Source organism: Oncorhynchus mykiss, chromosome 13 (assembly GCF_013265735.2).
Source record: "Oncorhynchus mykiss isolate Arlee chromosome 13, USDA_OmykA_1.1, whole genome shotgun sequence".
Taxonomy (NCBI): domain Eukaryota; kingdom Metazoa; phylum Chordata; class Actinopteri; order Salmoniformes; family Salmonidae; genus Oncorhynchus; species Oncorhynchus mykiss.
Genome location: NC_048577.1, coordinates 29,371,838 through 29,387,525, shown reverse-complemented (window position 1 = coordinate 29,387,525; position 15,688 = coordinate 29,371,838). Strand labels below are relative to the sequence as shown.

General features: G+C 41.4%; 1 protein-coding gene across 6 annotated transcripts in view; it reads right to left on the bottom strand.

The window, feature by feature from the left end:
- LOC110486069 (kinesin light chain 1) overlaps window positions 1–14,225 on the bottom strand; it is a 36,173-nt gene extending 21,948 nt beyond the window's left edge. The window contains exons 1-7 of one of the 6 annotated variants that reach the window (XM_021557391.2): window positions 13,963–14,225; window positions 5,658–5,925; window positions 4,854–5,084; window positions 3,462–3,540; window positions 2,862–3,090; window positions 2,541–2,628; window positions 1,849–1,950 (exon numbers count right to left, since the gene is read on the bottom strand). In XM_021557391.2, coding sequence (XP_021413066.2) covers window positions 1,849–1,950; window positions 2,541–2,628; window positions 2,862–3,090; window positions 3,462–3,540; window positions 4,854–5,084; window positions 5,658–5,906 — 978 coding nt within the window. In that variant the 5' untranslated portion in view covers window positions 5,907–5,925; window positions 13,963–14,225. Of the gene's footprint in view, window positions 1–1,848; window positions 1,951–2,540; window positions 2,629–2,861; window positions 3,091–3,461; window positions 3,541–4,853; window positions 5,085–5,657; window positions 5,926–9,523; window positions 9,548–9,694; window positions 9,845–10,093; window positions 10,118–13,323; window positions 13,633–13,962 lie in introns of those variants that run through there. The other 5 variants (XM_021557390.2, XM_036940725.1, XM_036940723.1 and 2 more) reach the window with 5 other exon arrangements.
- Between the last annotated feature and the right edge of the window lie 1,463 nt (window positions 14,226–15,688).

Genomic DNA, 15,688 nt, shown 5'->3' with positions numbered 1-15,688 from the left:
TCAATATCCTTCCAGGATACCCGGGCCAGGTCGATTAGAAAGGCCTGGTCACAGAAGTGTTTTAGGGAGCATTTGACAGTGATGAGGTTTGGTCGTTTGACCGCAAACCCATAACGGATGGAGGAAATGAGGCAGTGATCGCTGAGATCCTGATGGAAAACAGCAGAGGTGTATTTGGAGAGCAAGTTGGTCAGGATAATATCTATGAGGGTGCCCATGTTAACAGATTTTGGGTTGTACCTGGTGGGTTCTTTGATAGTTTGTGTGAGATTGAGGGCATCTAGCTTAGATTGTAGGATGGCCGGGGTGTTAAGCATGTTCAGAGCTGTTAAACTGTTCAGAGGAGACTGCGTGAATCAGGCCATGGTCGAATTGCTGCAAATAAACTACTACTAAAAGGACAATATGAAGAGACTTGCTTGGGCCAAGAAACAAAAGCAATTAGACGGGTGGAAATCTGTCCTATGGTCTGTTAAGTCCAAATGTGAGATTTTTGGTTCCAACCTCCATCCGTGTCTTTGTGAGATGCAGAGTAGGTGTACGGATGATCAGCGCATGTGTGGTTCCCACCGTGAAGCATGGATTAGGTGTGATGATGTTTTGCTTGCGACACTGTCTGTGATTTATTTAGACTTCAAGGCACACTTAACCAGCATGGCTACCACAGCATTCTGCAGCGATACGCCATCCCATCTGGTTTACGCTTGGTGGGACTATCATTTTTTTTCAACAGGACTATGATCCTAAACACACCTCCAGGCTGTGTAAGGGTTATCTGACCAAGGAGAGTGATGAGTGCTGCATCAGACAACCTGGCCTCCACAATCACCCGACCGCAACCCAATTGATATGGTTTGGGATGAGTTGGACCGCAGAGTGAGGGAAAAGCAGACAACAAGTGCTCAGCATGTGTGGGAACTCCTTCAAGGCTGTTGAAAAAGCAATCCTCATGAAGCTGGTTGAGAAACTGTCAAAGTTCTTGAAATGTTCCAGATTGACTGACCTTCATGACTTAAAGTAATGATGGACTGTCGTTTCTCTTTGCTTATTTGAGTTGTTCTTGCCATAATATGGACTTGGCCTTTTACCAAACAGGGCTATCCTCTGTATACCACCCCTTCTTTGTCACAACACAACTGATTGGCTCAAACGCATTAAGGAAAGAAATTCCACAAATTAACTTTTAACAAGGCACACCTGTTAATTGAAATGCATTCCAGGTGACTACCTCATGAAGCTGGTTGAGAGAATGCCAAGATTGTGCAAAGCTGTCATCAAGGCAAAGGGTGGATACTTTGAATAATCTCAAATATATTTTGATTTGTTTAGCACTTTTTTGGTTATTACATGATTCCTTGTGTTATTTCATAGTTTTGATGTCTCCACTCTTCTACAATGTAGAAAATAGTAAAATAAAAAAAATTCTTGAATGTGTAGGTCTGTCCGACCTTTTGACTGGTACGGTATATATAAAACATTGATATTTTATGGCTGCCATGAAACCATTAGAAGTGTTACGGGACAGAGTAACGGCATAATAGTTATTATTATTATTATATTTTTTTTTTAACAAACCTCCGCCATCATCAAAGCCATAAAAAATGGTCATGTAACATGACCTCAATGTCTCGCCATGTCATAAATCATAATAATGAGCTGGTGATGAACTTCGGGTTATAAGCACCACTTATGTAAAGTTAATTTTCAATTCCAGACAGCGACATTTGCAATGGTTGAGTATATTAATTAGTAATATTGCTAATTGAATGAAGCACAGTACAAATTAACTGACATTGTATCATTTTTACCAAGTATGTTTGCACTGGATATGTACTGCACTAGACCTACCTTCTCTCTGATCTCCAGAGCCCTCTTGCAAAGGGGCTCAGCTTCCTTGTACTTCCCCCTCTTGCCATACAACACTGCCAGATTGTTCAGTGTTGCAGCCACCTGAGAAACAGAGAAGGATTAGTGAGCAGCTCTCATCGTGTTATGTAGCTGCTCTGTACCTGCAATGCGGTGAGTCAAACAAGGGAGCCTGTACAGTTGAAATGTTTCCAAAAGTATAACTACAAATGTGCCGTCTTATAAAACCTCTAACACCACTACATATTGACATGAATACAAAATTGACAATAGTTGTACAATGTGATAACGGACATTTCAACTTTGGGAGCATTTACATTACAGTGAGCATTCCTTTTGCATTCCTATTATGCCCATGTACTATCCAGGAGCCTGTGATGTGGATGCGTACGAATGGATATTAACTAACTTCTCTCTGCCTAGATGCGTGCCCAAGTGCTGACAACCAGATTTGCCATTAGGAACGTGCTAAACAGTACATTCCTGTAATGTATTCATGGCCAACATGCTTTAGGATTAGCCAGCCCTTGGAGCCGCTGACGGCAGTTTCAACCTGACCTTCTCCAACCAATGTCCTTACGAATCCTAATATAAAAATTTAAAAAAACATGCAGAAAAGTCCCCTTTTGTCTAGTGAAAAAAAGAAGATTGCTCCATCTGGTAGACTAACTCACCGCAGGGTGGTCTTTCCCAAGGGTTTTCTCCCGGATAGACAGTGCATCATTGAGCAGGTGAGCCGCCTCCTTGTATTTGTTCTGGTCCCTGAAAAAAAGAAAAACACATAATAGTCAAAAAAAAGACCCGGAATAAACTCGGTGCTGAAGGGAGAAGCAGTGTGTAGATAAGTGGCATAGGTGGTGAAAAAGTGTGGTTATATAGGTGTTACAGTATAATGATAAAGGATAGCATCACATACGTGTGATAACCTTTTTCCTGCTGGAGCCGTGTTAATATGGTGGCTCCAACAAAAAGACCAACGTAAAACGCACACACACCTGTAGACCAGGGCCAGGATGTTGAGCATGGTGGCCACGTCAGGGTGGTCGTGTCCGGATGTCTTCTCCAGGTCCTCCAGAGCCTGCTTGCAGAGGGGCACGGCCACCTCATAGCGGCCCTGGGAGGCATACTGGATCACCAGGTTGTGGAGGGTCCTCAGGCGGGCCGGGATCTCATAGCCACCCTGCTGGGCTGCGGCCACCGCTGCACTGTTATGCTGGTGAGGCACTGAAGGAGAGATGCGGTTTGTTCACAGGTAGAAGTTTTGGGCAGTTGCTGCAGAGTTTTAAGTTCATATAATATGTATTTAAAATTCTCTCTTTTGTATAGAATCCATAGAATACATAAATATTTGAAGATCAGTAAAATGCCAGTTCTGTGCTGATAAAATTATCAGATGAGGGTAGTCAGCTCAATATTAGAGCAACTCAAGTTCAAATATGGGACCTTAAATTAAAAAAAATAAAAATACAACGCAACAGGTTGTTGTTTGACGTTATACACCAAAGCAATGAACATTCAACTAAAATAAATAATCTATACTAATCCAATACAGGATGATGACGCAGGATATGGTTGTAGGTAGACAGACCGCTTACTTCCTTGACTGTTGTCCTCCTCATCATTGGGGAAGAGGTCGTCCAGTGTATCTTTAGGAGGCTCTCCATCTTTCTCCTCCTGGAAAAAAACGATTTGTCAATTATTGGTTTAAGGAGTGGAATTCTAATTCTATACACAGTGACAAATACATTTGCCAAGACCCACCCCACAGTCTTAAACAGCTGGGCAGCACTTTTGACTAGAAATTAAAGTTATATTGTGCGTTTCATTTCGATGGAAACTTCTTGTGGCCATCTGGGATTTAGAGTCAATGTTTGACAGATAGCATGTGAAAATCCATGCCGCAGGGTGCTCAAGGAGACTCATGTACCTCATCACGGTTCCCTTCAGGCTGAACTAGAAATACCTCACCCCATCTTCCACATTCATACCCCTCGTCTTTGCATTCTCAAACATGTACTACAATTATAAATATTCAACAGCTGACATCATTTGAACAGTTCTAAATTCCAGTAGACTACATTTGGTACATATTAACGAGCTCTCGTCAAAATGTATAAATGTTAATGACTAAATGAAATGCCTTAGCAGCCAAACGATAGAGCACTTCTGCCCACCATAAACTTTAATCAGTTCATAATGGTTGGTGCGTCATTGTAAATTAGAATTTGTTCTTAACTGACTTGCCTAGTTAAATATAGGGCAAATAAAAATTAAAGTAAATGAGACAAATTCATTCACCTTGGCAGCCTGCATTGCTCAGAGGGAAGAATAAAGAAGGTTACAGAATATGGAGCTTGTCAGTCAGGCCTGGGCAACTCCAGTCCTCTGGGGACTGATGTGTCACACTTTTGCCCCAGCTAACACACCAGACTCCAATAATCAACTAATCATGATCTTCAGATAAAAATGAAATTAGTTTAAAATCAGGTGTGTTTGCTAGGGATAGGGGTTAAAGTGTGACACCAATCAGGCCTTCGAGGACTGGAATTGCCCAGGTGTTAACTAGGCTTTACAAAAAAGGTGCTCTCAGCTTTCATTTCATCTTGTAGGGAGAAATACCTAGCCATCAATCCGCTCTTGCACATTAATGGAGAGATCAAAATCCTGGTTGAGAATAGAGAATGTAGACTATAGGCAAAAAAAAAAAAAAGAAGAGGTCAAGTATTATCGATAGGTCAAGTGCAACCCGCCAGAAGGGGCTTCATCAGCGGAGGCAAATGCAATGCCTGATTACTTGCATGATGATTACAGCTCTCGAGCTGGTTCAATTGTTTATGATCAGGGAGTGTGTGTGTATACATTACCTCAGAGAAGGAAATGTTTTCATCATCATAATCCTTGAACAGATTCGCGAGCAGTGTGTTTGTGCTTGTGTGCAAGCAATTGTGTTGTGCATTTAAGTATGGGTGTGTGAGTGCATAACTCACAGTAGGGGACACATCCTCGTCGTACTTCTTGAGCTGGTTCATGAACTCCAGATGCTTCTTCTCCTCCTCCAGCTGGGCCACACTCTGCTCGCTCTTCTGCAGCTTTTGCTGGGTGCCCGCCAGCTCGTCTCGCAGCCACTGGTTCTCTTGGCACAGCCGACGTACCTGGGCACGCAGCTTCTGCTTCTCAGACTCCACAGCGTTCAGGTGGGCAGACAGGGCCATCATCACCTGACAGAGAAAGGTGCATACATGCAGAGGGATCGATTAATTATGCATCATTGTATGTGATTCAGCCCTAGGACCATGCCTCAGGACTACCTGGCCCGTAGACTCCTGGCTGTACCCGTCCCCAGTCCACATGGTCGTGCTGCTGCTCCAGTTTCTACTGTTCTGCCTGCGGCAATGGTACCCTGACCTGTTCACAAGTTGTACTACCTTGTCCCATACCTCCTCTCTTTCGCTCTCTCCAGAACCTGCCCTCTCAACCTCAGAATGCTTGGCTATAAAAAGCCAACTGACATTTACTCCTGAGGTTGCCCCTCTCTACAACCCCTGATTATTATTTGACCCTGCTGGTCATGTATGAACGTTTGAACATCTTGAAGAACGATCAGGCCTTAATGGCCATGTACTATCAATTGCCACCCGGCACAGCCAGAAGAGGACTGGCCACCCCTCAGAGCCTAGTTCCTCTAGGTTCCTTCTTAGGTTCCTGGCTTTTGAGGGAGTTTTTCTAGCCACCGTACTTCTACATCTGCATTGCTTGTCCTTTGGTATCACCCAGGGATCGTCAACCCTTACCTGCGCCTCGCCCAGCCCCAGCTCGATCATCTCCACTGACTTGCGCAGCAGGCTGGACTTCTCGTGCACCAGGTTGGCCTCCTCGTCCTTCTTCAGGCAGCGGATGGTCTCCAGCAGGCTGTGCAGGATGGAGTTGTGCTCGCTCTTCAGCGCCTCCAGGCCCTGGATCACCAGCTTGGTGCTGGAGATGATCTCCTCCTGGGACAGCTTCTCCAGACGGTCCTCCCTGGGGTACACCATTATTGACATTGCCTGGTGGACTTAGAGGCTAGTGGAGGGAGAGAAGTGGAAGAAAAGGAAGGTGGAGGTTAGGTCACTCTTGGGGCAGTGGTTCCTTTTCATGCAATGACCTCACTTTTGGGGATTTTCTTTGGACTCATCAGAATAAAACAATAGCAGTTCTATTCACGAGATTCCAACATTGAGACTTCCACTGTCATTATCACCAAGAAAAGGTTGCTCCGTTTACAAGCCATGCTACATGTCTTTAATTAAACTGGATAGAGATGTACGAGAAAATGGAAGCCTTGGGATAAAAAATAAAAAAATGACAGGGTAGGAGTCCAATCTAGCCCACACTCTACACTCCCTGCAAATCGACAAAGCCAGAGTAAAGAGTAAATAAAACACTTGGCTCCCTCTTCCTTCACAAGACAGTCACATGATTAGGCTTGGCGTGGGCATAGCAGCAGACAATTAGGCTAAACCCCCCCCCCCCCCCCCGAGTATTTAGCCCCGAGTTCACCATCAAAGCGCTTGCAGATAAATAGGAGTAAACTGTTGTAGCCGACTTAATGTGTATTTCCATTGTGGAATAATTCCGCTCTAGTCACTCGTATTGGTATTCTTATTCCAAAACATAAAACAGGCAGATAATCTCTAACTCTGTAGTGATTTTGGCATTTAAATATCCCATTAAAAATGTCTGTTTAGAGCCATGGAAACAGACTGACAGAAATAGAACACCAAGAGCCAATCATAAAATGAGAACTAGTCCTGCAACTGTGCCTACGTATCATTTCACCTGGATGCTGTGCACACACACACACACACACACACGCAGCTTGACAGAGTGGTACAGTACACTACTAGCTTGTATGACATTCCTTTCATATTGAAAACACACATGGCATTGAGCCCCAATCCATTCTTTTCAGCAAGCCTTCTAACAATAGGTTGACTATAGAGCCAAAACCTATAGATTCAGAAGAATACAGAATTGCTTTTATGGGATTCGGCTGAATGTAATCTGGAAGCAAACTAAAAGGATATCTAAACTCTTGATGTGCTGAAGACTACACTGAACACAGGGTAAACAACTAGTGCAAATGGTAGCACATAGGCAGTCACCAATGTTGATTCTCGGCATGACGGATTACAGAGGTCTAATTTCAAAGTAGTAATGGCGCTTTTACAGGAGCATGAGTCATATTTCATGAAAGTGGCTACGAAGCCACTATTAGACTTCTCAAAGGACATCTGTAGGGAATTCCAAGTCAGATTAACCTTTTGGCACAGTCAACAGCGTTATTGCCCAGGGGGGGTTCCCTTTGCCATGTTCAAAGAATAAAAAAAAAACTCTTGAGTAAGCATAGGTAAAGGAAAGACTATTTCAATACCATAACTCAGTTAATCCATACGTTCAAAAGGTAATGAGATCTGGTATCAAAAACACTATAGATTTACTTTCATGGTAAAGCAAAGTAGTATAGTACAGCAATAATGCCACACATGTGAGCATAGAGCAGTGATCGTCTTCACAGGGCCAAGTACTGTTAAGCTACAGTTGGTTAAGATGTAGGCTAGTAGATAGTCATTTTTTCTAAATATTCATCACAGTATGTTAGTTAGCTGTGTGCAAAAAGGAAGCTTGAAATGAGCGCTCTTAATTATTTACACAATGTCCCAAGGAGCACACTCAGAAGAAGCATAAAAAGGCACCAAGCAGAAAAAAAAAAACTGTTAGCTCACATGAATAAGGGATATTGGGTTCCCTCAACAGAAAACACTAGCCAGGGTTGTAGTCAATTTCAGTCAGTCAATTTAGGGAAATTTCATTTAGGGAATTTAATTGAAATTCAACAAATTAATGAACAATTGCTCATAATTCTTTACTATGAGGTTTAATTAATGAATTTGAATTAAGTTCCTTAATTGACATGGTATTGACCCCAATCCCAGCTACTAGCAAATATGACGATGGGCTCATCAACTGATTTAAAATGGCGACCAGGGCACACTACCATTTAAAGGAGAAGAAAGCTTGAAATATTAAATAGCCCTCATTCTTGCTTCCTCTGTACAATAGACCACCACGAGTGACATAAAAATTTCATGAGAACAGTGTGGGTAATACAGACGCTGCCTCCATTTCCACACCCTGTCCCGTGTCACCCCAGTCTCTTTGGTAGCATAAAGCCATTCCTCTCCAATCCCATCACATCCAGATGGAATTATAGGGCCCATTGGCGAGCTATATTTTTGGTGTTGATGGCTATGGGAGTGCTTTATCTTCTCCTGCCTCTGGTCTCTGCCGGTTACTAGTGGATAGGAGAGATTGCAGACTGATGTTTCTGATTTAAGGACACGTGGGAAGGAGGCACAGGTGGTTTTGGTTGGGGAGATGAGATGTAGGGAGAGCCGGAAACCTACTAAGGATGTTAAGAAAATAATAATACAACTTCAAAATACCCAAAATAGCTTGGTATACACTGTCATCATAAAAATCAAAAAAGCCTTCTTTGCAAAGTGGTGAAATATTGTTGTAGCCTATTGTTTACATTTTGATATTCCATAAACATGGGGATAGCGAAACAGGAAGATACTGCTGTTTATACTGATGGTGGATCAGCTAAGCAACCATCTTTTGAAGAACCTGACTGTGCTCTTCAATTATTCTGATGATGTACAGTACTGACATTTGCAAGTACAAATTTTACAGAAAGTAACTAAGATTGACAGCCTTACTTGAGTCTTGAACAAATGCATCTGCACCCTTCTAATCTATCCATTAACTCATTCAACAATCAATTGCATAGCCTCTCACAAGTTGACTGCAAGGATCAAGATATAGAAGACTGTGCAAAGCGCACATTCAATAACATAAAGCTACCTAACAGTGGTGTTTGCTAAAATTACCACATGCTTACAGGCCTAGGTCGCACATGCATGCCATTAAGTCTTGCGCTGGACATCATAGGCTTGGCTCAGCCTTTCGTGTCTGGTTCCTCTCAGGGTTTCTTCCTGTGTTCATTCGTAAGACTACACTTTCCCATAACGTTTCTGCCCAACTGTGGCAGAATGGTTGATTTACTGCATGTGAACATAGGTAGGCCTATTTGTACACAATATAAAATGAAAATAATGCATTGGTGCTCACAGAACTCTTCTTGCTTAGATACACTGAAGCCCTTTAGACTATTACGGACACATGCGTGGACTTGAGATCCACGCATATAACTTCACATTTCTCAGAACTTTCTTTTCAAAATCAACAAGTCCAATTTACACACACATATTTAAAGTTATATGGAGATCTAAGGCCCTATCCTATCAAACCCAGTAAGTCAAAAACAATGTACTTCCGGTGTTTTCCAGGACAAAACAAATGTTAGAGATTAAATGAAAAGCACTGCTGAGTCGCTAACCACCCTCTCCCCTTTTGTCTCCTCGATGTGAAGCAACAAGGCTAAAGATCTTTTTAAATGCCGGTTTATTAAAGTAGCTGGTCTGATATAATGGCTCTTGAAGCTGACATTTTCCAACCAGTCTGACAATGGCGAGTCATAGCAATGAATCATTGATGCTGGTTCAAATGCCACGCTGCCTCTTTCACAGTGAGGCAGAAGGGAAAGAGGGATACCTACCTAGTCAGATGTACCTAGTCAACTGAAATGTCTTCTGCATTTAACCCAACCCCTCTGAATTAGAGGTGCGGGGGGGATGCCTTAAAAAATAAAATTAAAATACATTTTTAAAAAAAATCGCCACTCGGGGAACAGTGGGCCCTGCTCAGGGGCAGAACGACAGCTTTTTACCTTGTCAGCTTGGGGATTCGATCCAGCAACCTTTCATTTGCTGGCCCAATGCCAGAGCGAGGCAAAAGGAGCGAATAACTAGCACAAGTAGATATCTGAGATAATTGTCTCACTTGAGTCTCTTGGCTGTCTTCTTGTTACTCATCTCCATTACTAGAATATCAATAGAAATCCCAACCCGTCTGGTTTGAGAGCAGTAATCAGTGGTTGCGTTTTATGAAAAAACAAGCTTGAAATTTGCAACACACTTTTTTCTCTCTGTACGATTAACAAGCTAGCTACATGAGGAAATAGGCATAAGAACTCCAAATCAATATGGCCCTGAACATGTATTGATTCAACATGATGCCTAAATTCAGTCCTGAAGAACATGATTCCCTATTTGTGCAAGGCTAGTACCTTTTCTTATACATATAGGCTATTGCAGTAAATGGAGGAGGTTTTATGATTTCACAGCATTTCTCTCCAATTCATTCATTTCATCCTTCCTCTAATACAGGGGTGGGCAACTCCAGTCCTCGAAGGCCTGATTGGTGTCACACTTTTTCGCCATCCCTAGCAAACAGCTGATTAATCAAATTGTATTCTAAACTGACGATCACGATTAGGTGATTATTGGAATCAGGTGTGTTAGCTGGGAAAAAACTGTGACACCAATCAGGCCCTCGAGTACTGGAATTGCCCACCCACGCTCCAATAGGTCAGACACACGATCAATCTGACGGACGATAGGTACTTAGCACAGTAGGAGGCCGTTCCTTCTCTTGCTAGACCTGGTACAGTCGAACCAGCCGTTTCTATTTGTAGAATCGCAATGCTCTGCAGTGGCTGACTGAGCCAATCAGAGAGCATGAACATCCACGTGAAGGAGCTAACAGAGTGACAAGAAAAAACAACAGTCTTTACATCTAGCGCAGGAATTTTGTGCTTGAGGGATTTTTTTTGTTAGGTTTGATATGCACTAGCTCGTTAGCTTGCCAACTGAAAAAGGCAGTCACACACTTCACATGAAACTAATGGGGTGGTAAGTGCAGCACAATGTACACAACCCATTTATTTATTACTAAGCGAGCTATCTAGCAAGATGAGGAAATAATAAAATTCACAATCCATTATCCCATACTGCCAGTGCCAGTTCACTTGCTAGCTTAACGGTTAGTATTACCACTGAATCTCGGAGGCTTACAGGCAGCGGCTTCATTCAAAAACAAATCCATTGTGATTTAATTATAAATGTTGCGAGCTACGCTAGTTATGGCCATCTGGCTAGTATCAAGGGATTACTACCAATACTAGCTAGCTAACATTAGCAATCTACAGCAGGCACAAACCAAAAACGACTGCCACCTTGTGGTCTGGAGTATTTACGTTGACAAGAGACAATGAAAAGTATTTCCCCTGAGTGTTGCGAACCATTCAACTGCAGATAAAAGCACAACCTTAATGTTTAAATTCCCTGCACTGGTAAACTTGTTATGAGACATGGGTAATGATAGGAAATGGAAGGAATAATAGTCAAATGGAGATGTTCTCTTCAAAGTGTAGTAGCTATTAAATGTTTCAGATATTGTCGGTTTTGTAGGCCTCTTTGTATGTACAGTTGTCTGACAAAGGGGGCAAGGGCCCAACATTTTTTCAAAAGTCATAGTCCAAAAGTGCACATTTTACAGCATCACGAGGGTCAATTATAGGCCTGTTACTGTTTGTCAGCCTGCTTCAAGGTTTCAACACCAGAGCATACATTTATTTAACAGAGCACGCTGAGAGTAATCTTCACTGCAAACTACTATGAAAATATTTACAGAGGAACAAGATTTCATACAGTACTGTATGTCTTCTGGGTGTGTGCATTCAAGCACCTGTCTGGTAAAACTAACTAGGGGACCAATTTCTTCCTTTTATCTCACTCTTTCAGATCCAGTGACATATTTGACTGCTGTTATGAGCTGTCTGCAGTCCAAAGGTCACTATTTCTTCACTGGCCTTGATTTAACTTCTCCACTCCAGTAAATAAAAGGCAAAGTGGACTGGACCAGCATCTCTGCTCAAATCGTTTGATGCCTGTAATTAGGAAAAAACGGCATTGCTATTTGTGGCACGGGTGCTCCCAAGTTAAATTCTAGTTACTTTTGAAGCACATGTTGTGCCCTAGAAACTAATATGGAAATCTGTAAAAAAATAAATAAAAATTGCTTGATAAGAATACCTGTCATTTAAATTAGTCATTTGTGGAATACTAGGTTTCTACATTGTAAAAGCACTACTTTCCTATTGAGATGCATTAACCCGGCAGGTTTGTGATGAGGACATGCAAGAGATCGGTCATTCTTTCATTGCGATGATCATTGATCTCCTGAAGGAGCTATCCCTTTTCCTTTCTGTGTCCCCAAAATGTGTGGATATACTGGTAAAGTTGCCAGGTTATTAGCCAATGAGGTAACATGACTGAAGTGTAAACAAATGGTTATCGACGTTGACGAGCGAGTAGTTTTAGAACAGCCCACGACATGGTTTATTAATGTAAAATGCAGTCCCGTCGATATACTGTAAGACCTAGTTGGGCTACAAGCAAGCCGTTTTCACTGCAGTAACGGTGAAACCATGACAAACGAATCTGCACTCCCTTGTTTCTTTAGGGCACTTGGAAACAACGGTACAGCAAAACATTATCATTACAATAATTATCTGGGAGATTTGTTTTCATAGTCACACAGTGCTCCCAAAATAAAACTCCTGGTCCCATGAGAAGGGTGAAATTGCAGCCCCCTTCATATTGTTATTGGTCCACTTTTACACTAGGACTCCAGTACACGGACGCTCCAGTACAATAGGTGGCAGTAACTTGAATGCCAATCACCAATAAACACCAAAGAAGAAGAGGCGGGGGTGACAATGTTGGCTAGTTAGCTAGGACACCTGTATATGCAAAACCGGAGATTCCAACAAGTAGGTGTAGACATCACCATAGACAACTTTGGGCCATTTGGTAGGATTGTATCCCCAGCTATGGGTAAATAAACAGTGATTTAAGAATATTGCAACAGCTTTACTGTTAGTCTTAGCATGTCAGCTAACAAATTAGTGGCAGAATAAGTATCATGCAAATCATGTTGTGAAAGCCAAGTATGTTAATAACGACGAGGCTGCTGAAAACCTTTATTGAAACGACAAGTATCAGCAGTGCGCTTAGGATGCCGCCAAACTGTAGTGAATTATTAAAACGGGAAGAACAAGGAGTACCCTACGGCTATATCCTACTCGGGGGCGTGGTCACGTCAAACCACGCCTCGCCGTGTATCTAGACAATAGCATGAAGATAGCGGGGGCGTTCGTGCATCAATCAATGGGATGCACCCCTGCCCAGTCATGTGAGGGCCTAAAGAATTTATTTCAATTGACTAATTTCCTTATATGAACTGTAACTCAGTGAAATGGTGCGTTTATTTTTTCCAGTATAAAGAAAATAGGCCTTTACAAGGACTGTTATAGGCTAAGTTACTTACTGTCTGTAGCGGTGTAGTCAATAGGGAAAATCGATCACACTGTCTCTGTGTTCTTTCTTATGCAAAGTGTTGAATTCTGTGACCCAAAACAAAAACAGATGCTCCCATATGCATGTGGTTACATACCTAAATTGGTTAATTCCTCGTAGGACAGCCAGGAACTATAGGAGCCTTCTCGATGTACATACACACAGCTGAGCCAGCAAGAAACCTATCCTAACAGAATTCGTAGATGAGCGCGGCGATATGGTTTGGGATAAATGCGTGGAATTTTTCACAAGAACGACGCCATTTCATTGCGCACAACTGACAAACAAACCCATCTGACGATACATTCTAACTAATGATACATGGTGTTGCCGACGGAGCATATTTTCGTCAACCACTAAGTGAGCTCGTTTTAAATCCAAAATGTCTTCCTTGGTTATTGATCTCCCAGCATCCACAGCGAAAGTTTTGAACGACGTCGTCATGATTTTTTCGGGCGTGGCTGCAGAGGCTGTGTGTGTCTGGCACTGACTGACCGTACGAATAACAAATCCAAATGCATCATTTCCAAAGATGCATCATTGAAATAGATAAATAAATCATTTATTTTATACATTTGAATGTACACTTGCCTTCAAGTAGTCTACATCGCAAATACATACAATGTGTCGATTTGATTAATAACCTAGTTGTAAAAAAAGTTTAAAAAATTAATATGGTAAAAAATAAATACAAATGGTTCAGTATTTCACAACTTAATGTTCGATGGTTCCTCACCCTGAAAGTAGTCTATGGGAGAAACTGTAATCCATGGTTCGGTTCTCTTTGAACATCCACTAAAATCTTTAGCTAACATCAGCCACGACTAGCTAAAAATAAAAGGACCAAGCAGAGGTCCTCAAGAATAGGTCAGTAGTTTCTAGTAAATCATTGCTCAGTTGTGCACCAGGGCCTCCCACTCTTTCTATTCTGGTTAGAGACAGTTCGCCCTGTTCTGTGAAGGGAGTAGTACACAGCATTGTACGAGATCTTGAGCTTCTTTGCAAGCCTTCATTTCTCAGAACAAGAATAGACTGACAAGTTTCAGAAGAAAGTTTCTGGCCATTTTGAGCCTGTAATCAAACCCACAAATGCTGACGCTCCAGATACTCAACTAGTTTAAAGGCCAGTTTTATAGCTTCTTTAATCAGGACAATAGTTTTCAGCTGTGCTAACATAATTGCAAAAGGGTTTTCTAATAATCAATTAGCTTTTTAAAATGCTAAACTTTGATTAGCTAACGCAACGTGTCATTGGAACACAGGACTGATGGTTGCTGATAATGGGCCTCTGTACATTCCATCAGTCGTTTCCAGCTACAATAGTCATTTAACAATGTCTACACTGTATTTCTGATCAATTTGATGGTATTTTAATGGTAAAAAAATGTTTCTTCCCTTTCAAAAACAAGAACATTTCTAAGTGACCTCAAACTTTTGAATGGTAGTGTATATGCAAAAACACAGGTAATGAAACAAACAATTCTGAAAATGTACCTGCAATACATGCTGTCAAATATGATAATGACGAATGTGGTTTTAAGTGGTTTTTAGCAAACATTCATCTTTATTTTACTCAACAAGCTTGTTCAAATTCAGCTCACTTCGAGCAGTTTGTTTAGTAAACACACTTAAACAGATTAGCTTAAATTCTTGTCCTTTTGCCCTCAACTCACGGAATAATTTTGATTAAGCCATTGGTTAAACAGAACAGGAAGCAGCAGTTGGGTTAATGTCTTTCTAATGGATACATTAAAACAGTTCTTAGATCTGTATAGTAACCCAAGCTTATAGTTAATTGTTTTTCTTAGATAATCAATATGATTTCCAAAAGAATAATCAAACAAATATTAAATCAAACACTTAAGGATTGTTCCATCACTTTCATGAATGAAAAAATTGCCAGCTGTGGAGTTTATTCTTTGTAGTGTACCAGCATGATATGGGACTTTGATTTAAAACCAAATGATTTGCTAGAAACCATTTGTGTTCATCTTGGAGAATTGCTCGTATCTGCAAAACATTTGAACCATACAATATATATATATATATATATATATATATATATACAGTGCCTTGCGAAAGTATTCGGCCCCCTTGAACTTTGCAACCTTTTGCCACATTCCAGGCTTCAAACATAAAGATATAAAACTGTATTTTTTTGTGAAGAATCAACAACAAGTGGGACACAATCATGAAGTGGAACGACATTTATTAGATATTTCAAACTTTTTTAACAAATCAAAAACTGAAAAATTGGGCGTGCAAAATTATTCAGCCCCCTTAAGTTAATACTTTGTAGCGCCACCTTTTGCTGCGATTACAGCTGTAAGTCGCTTGGGGTATGTCTCTATCAGTTTTGCACACTGTATATGAGGACTATCATCAGCAGACCTGGGTTCATATAATGCCTTTAAGAGCCAAATTGTTGACAGCGCTTTGCAATGCGTGATCAAATTGAATCC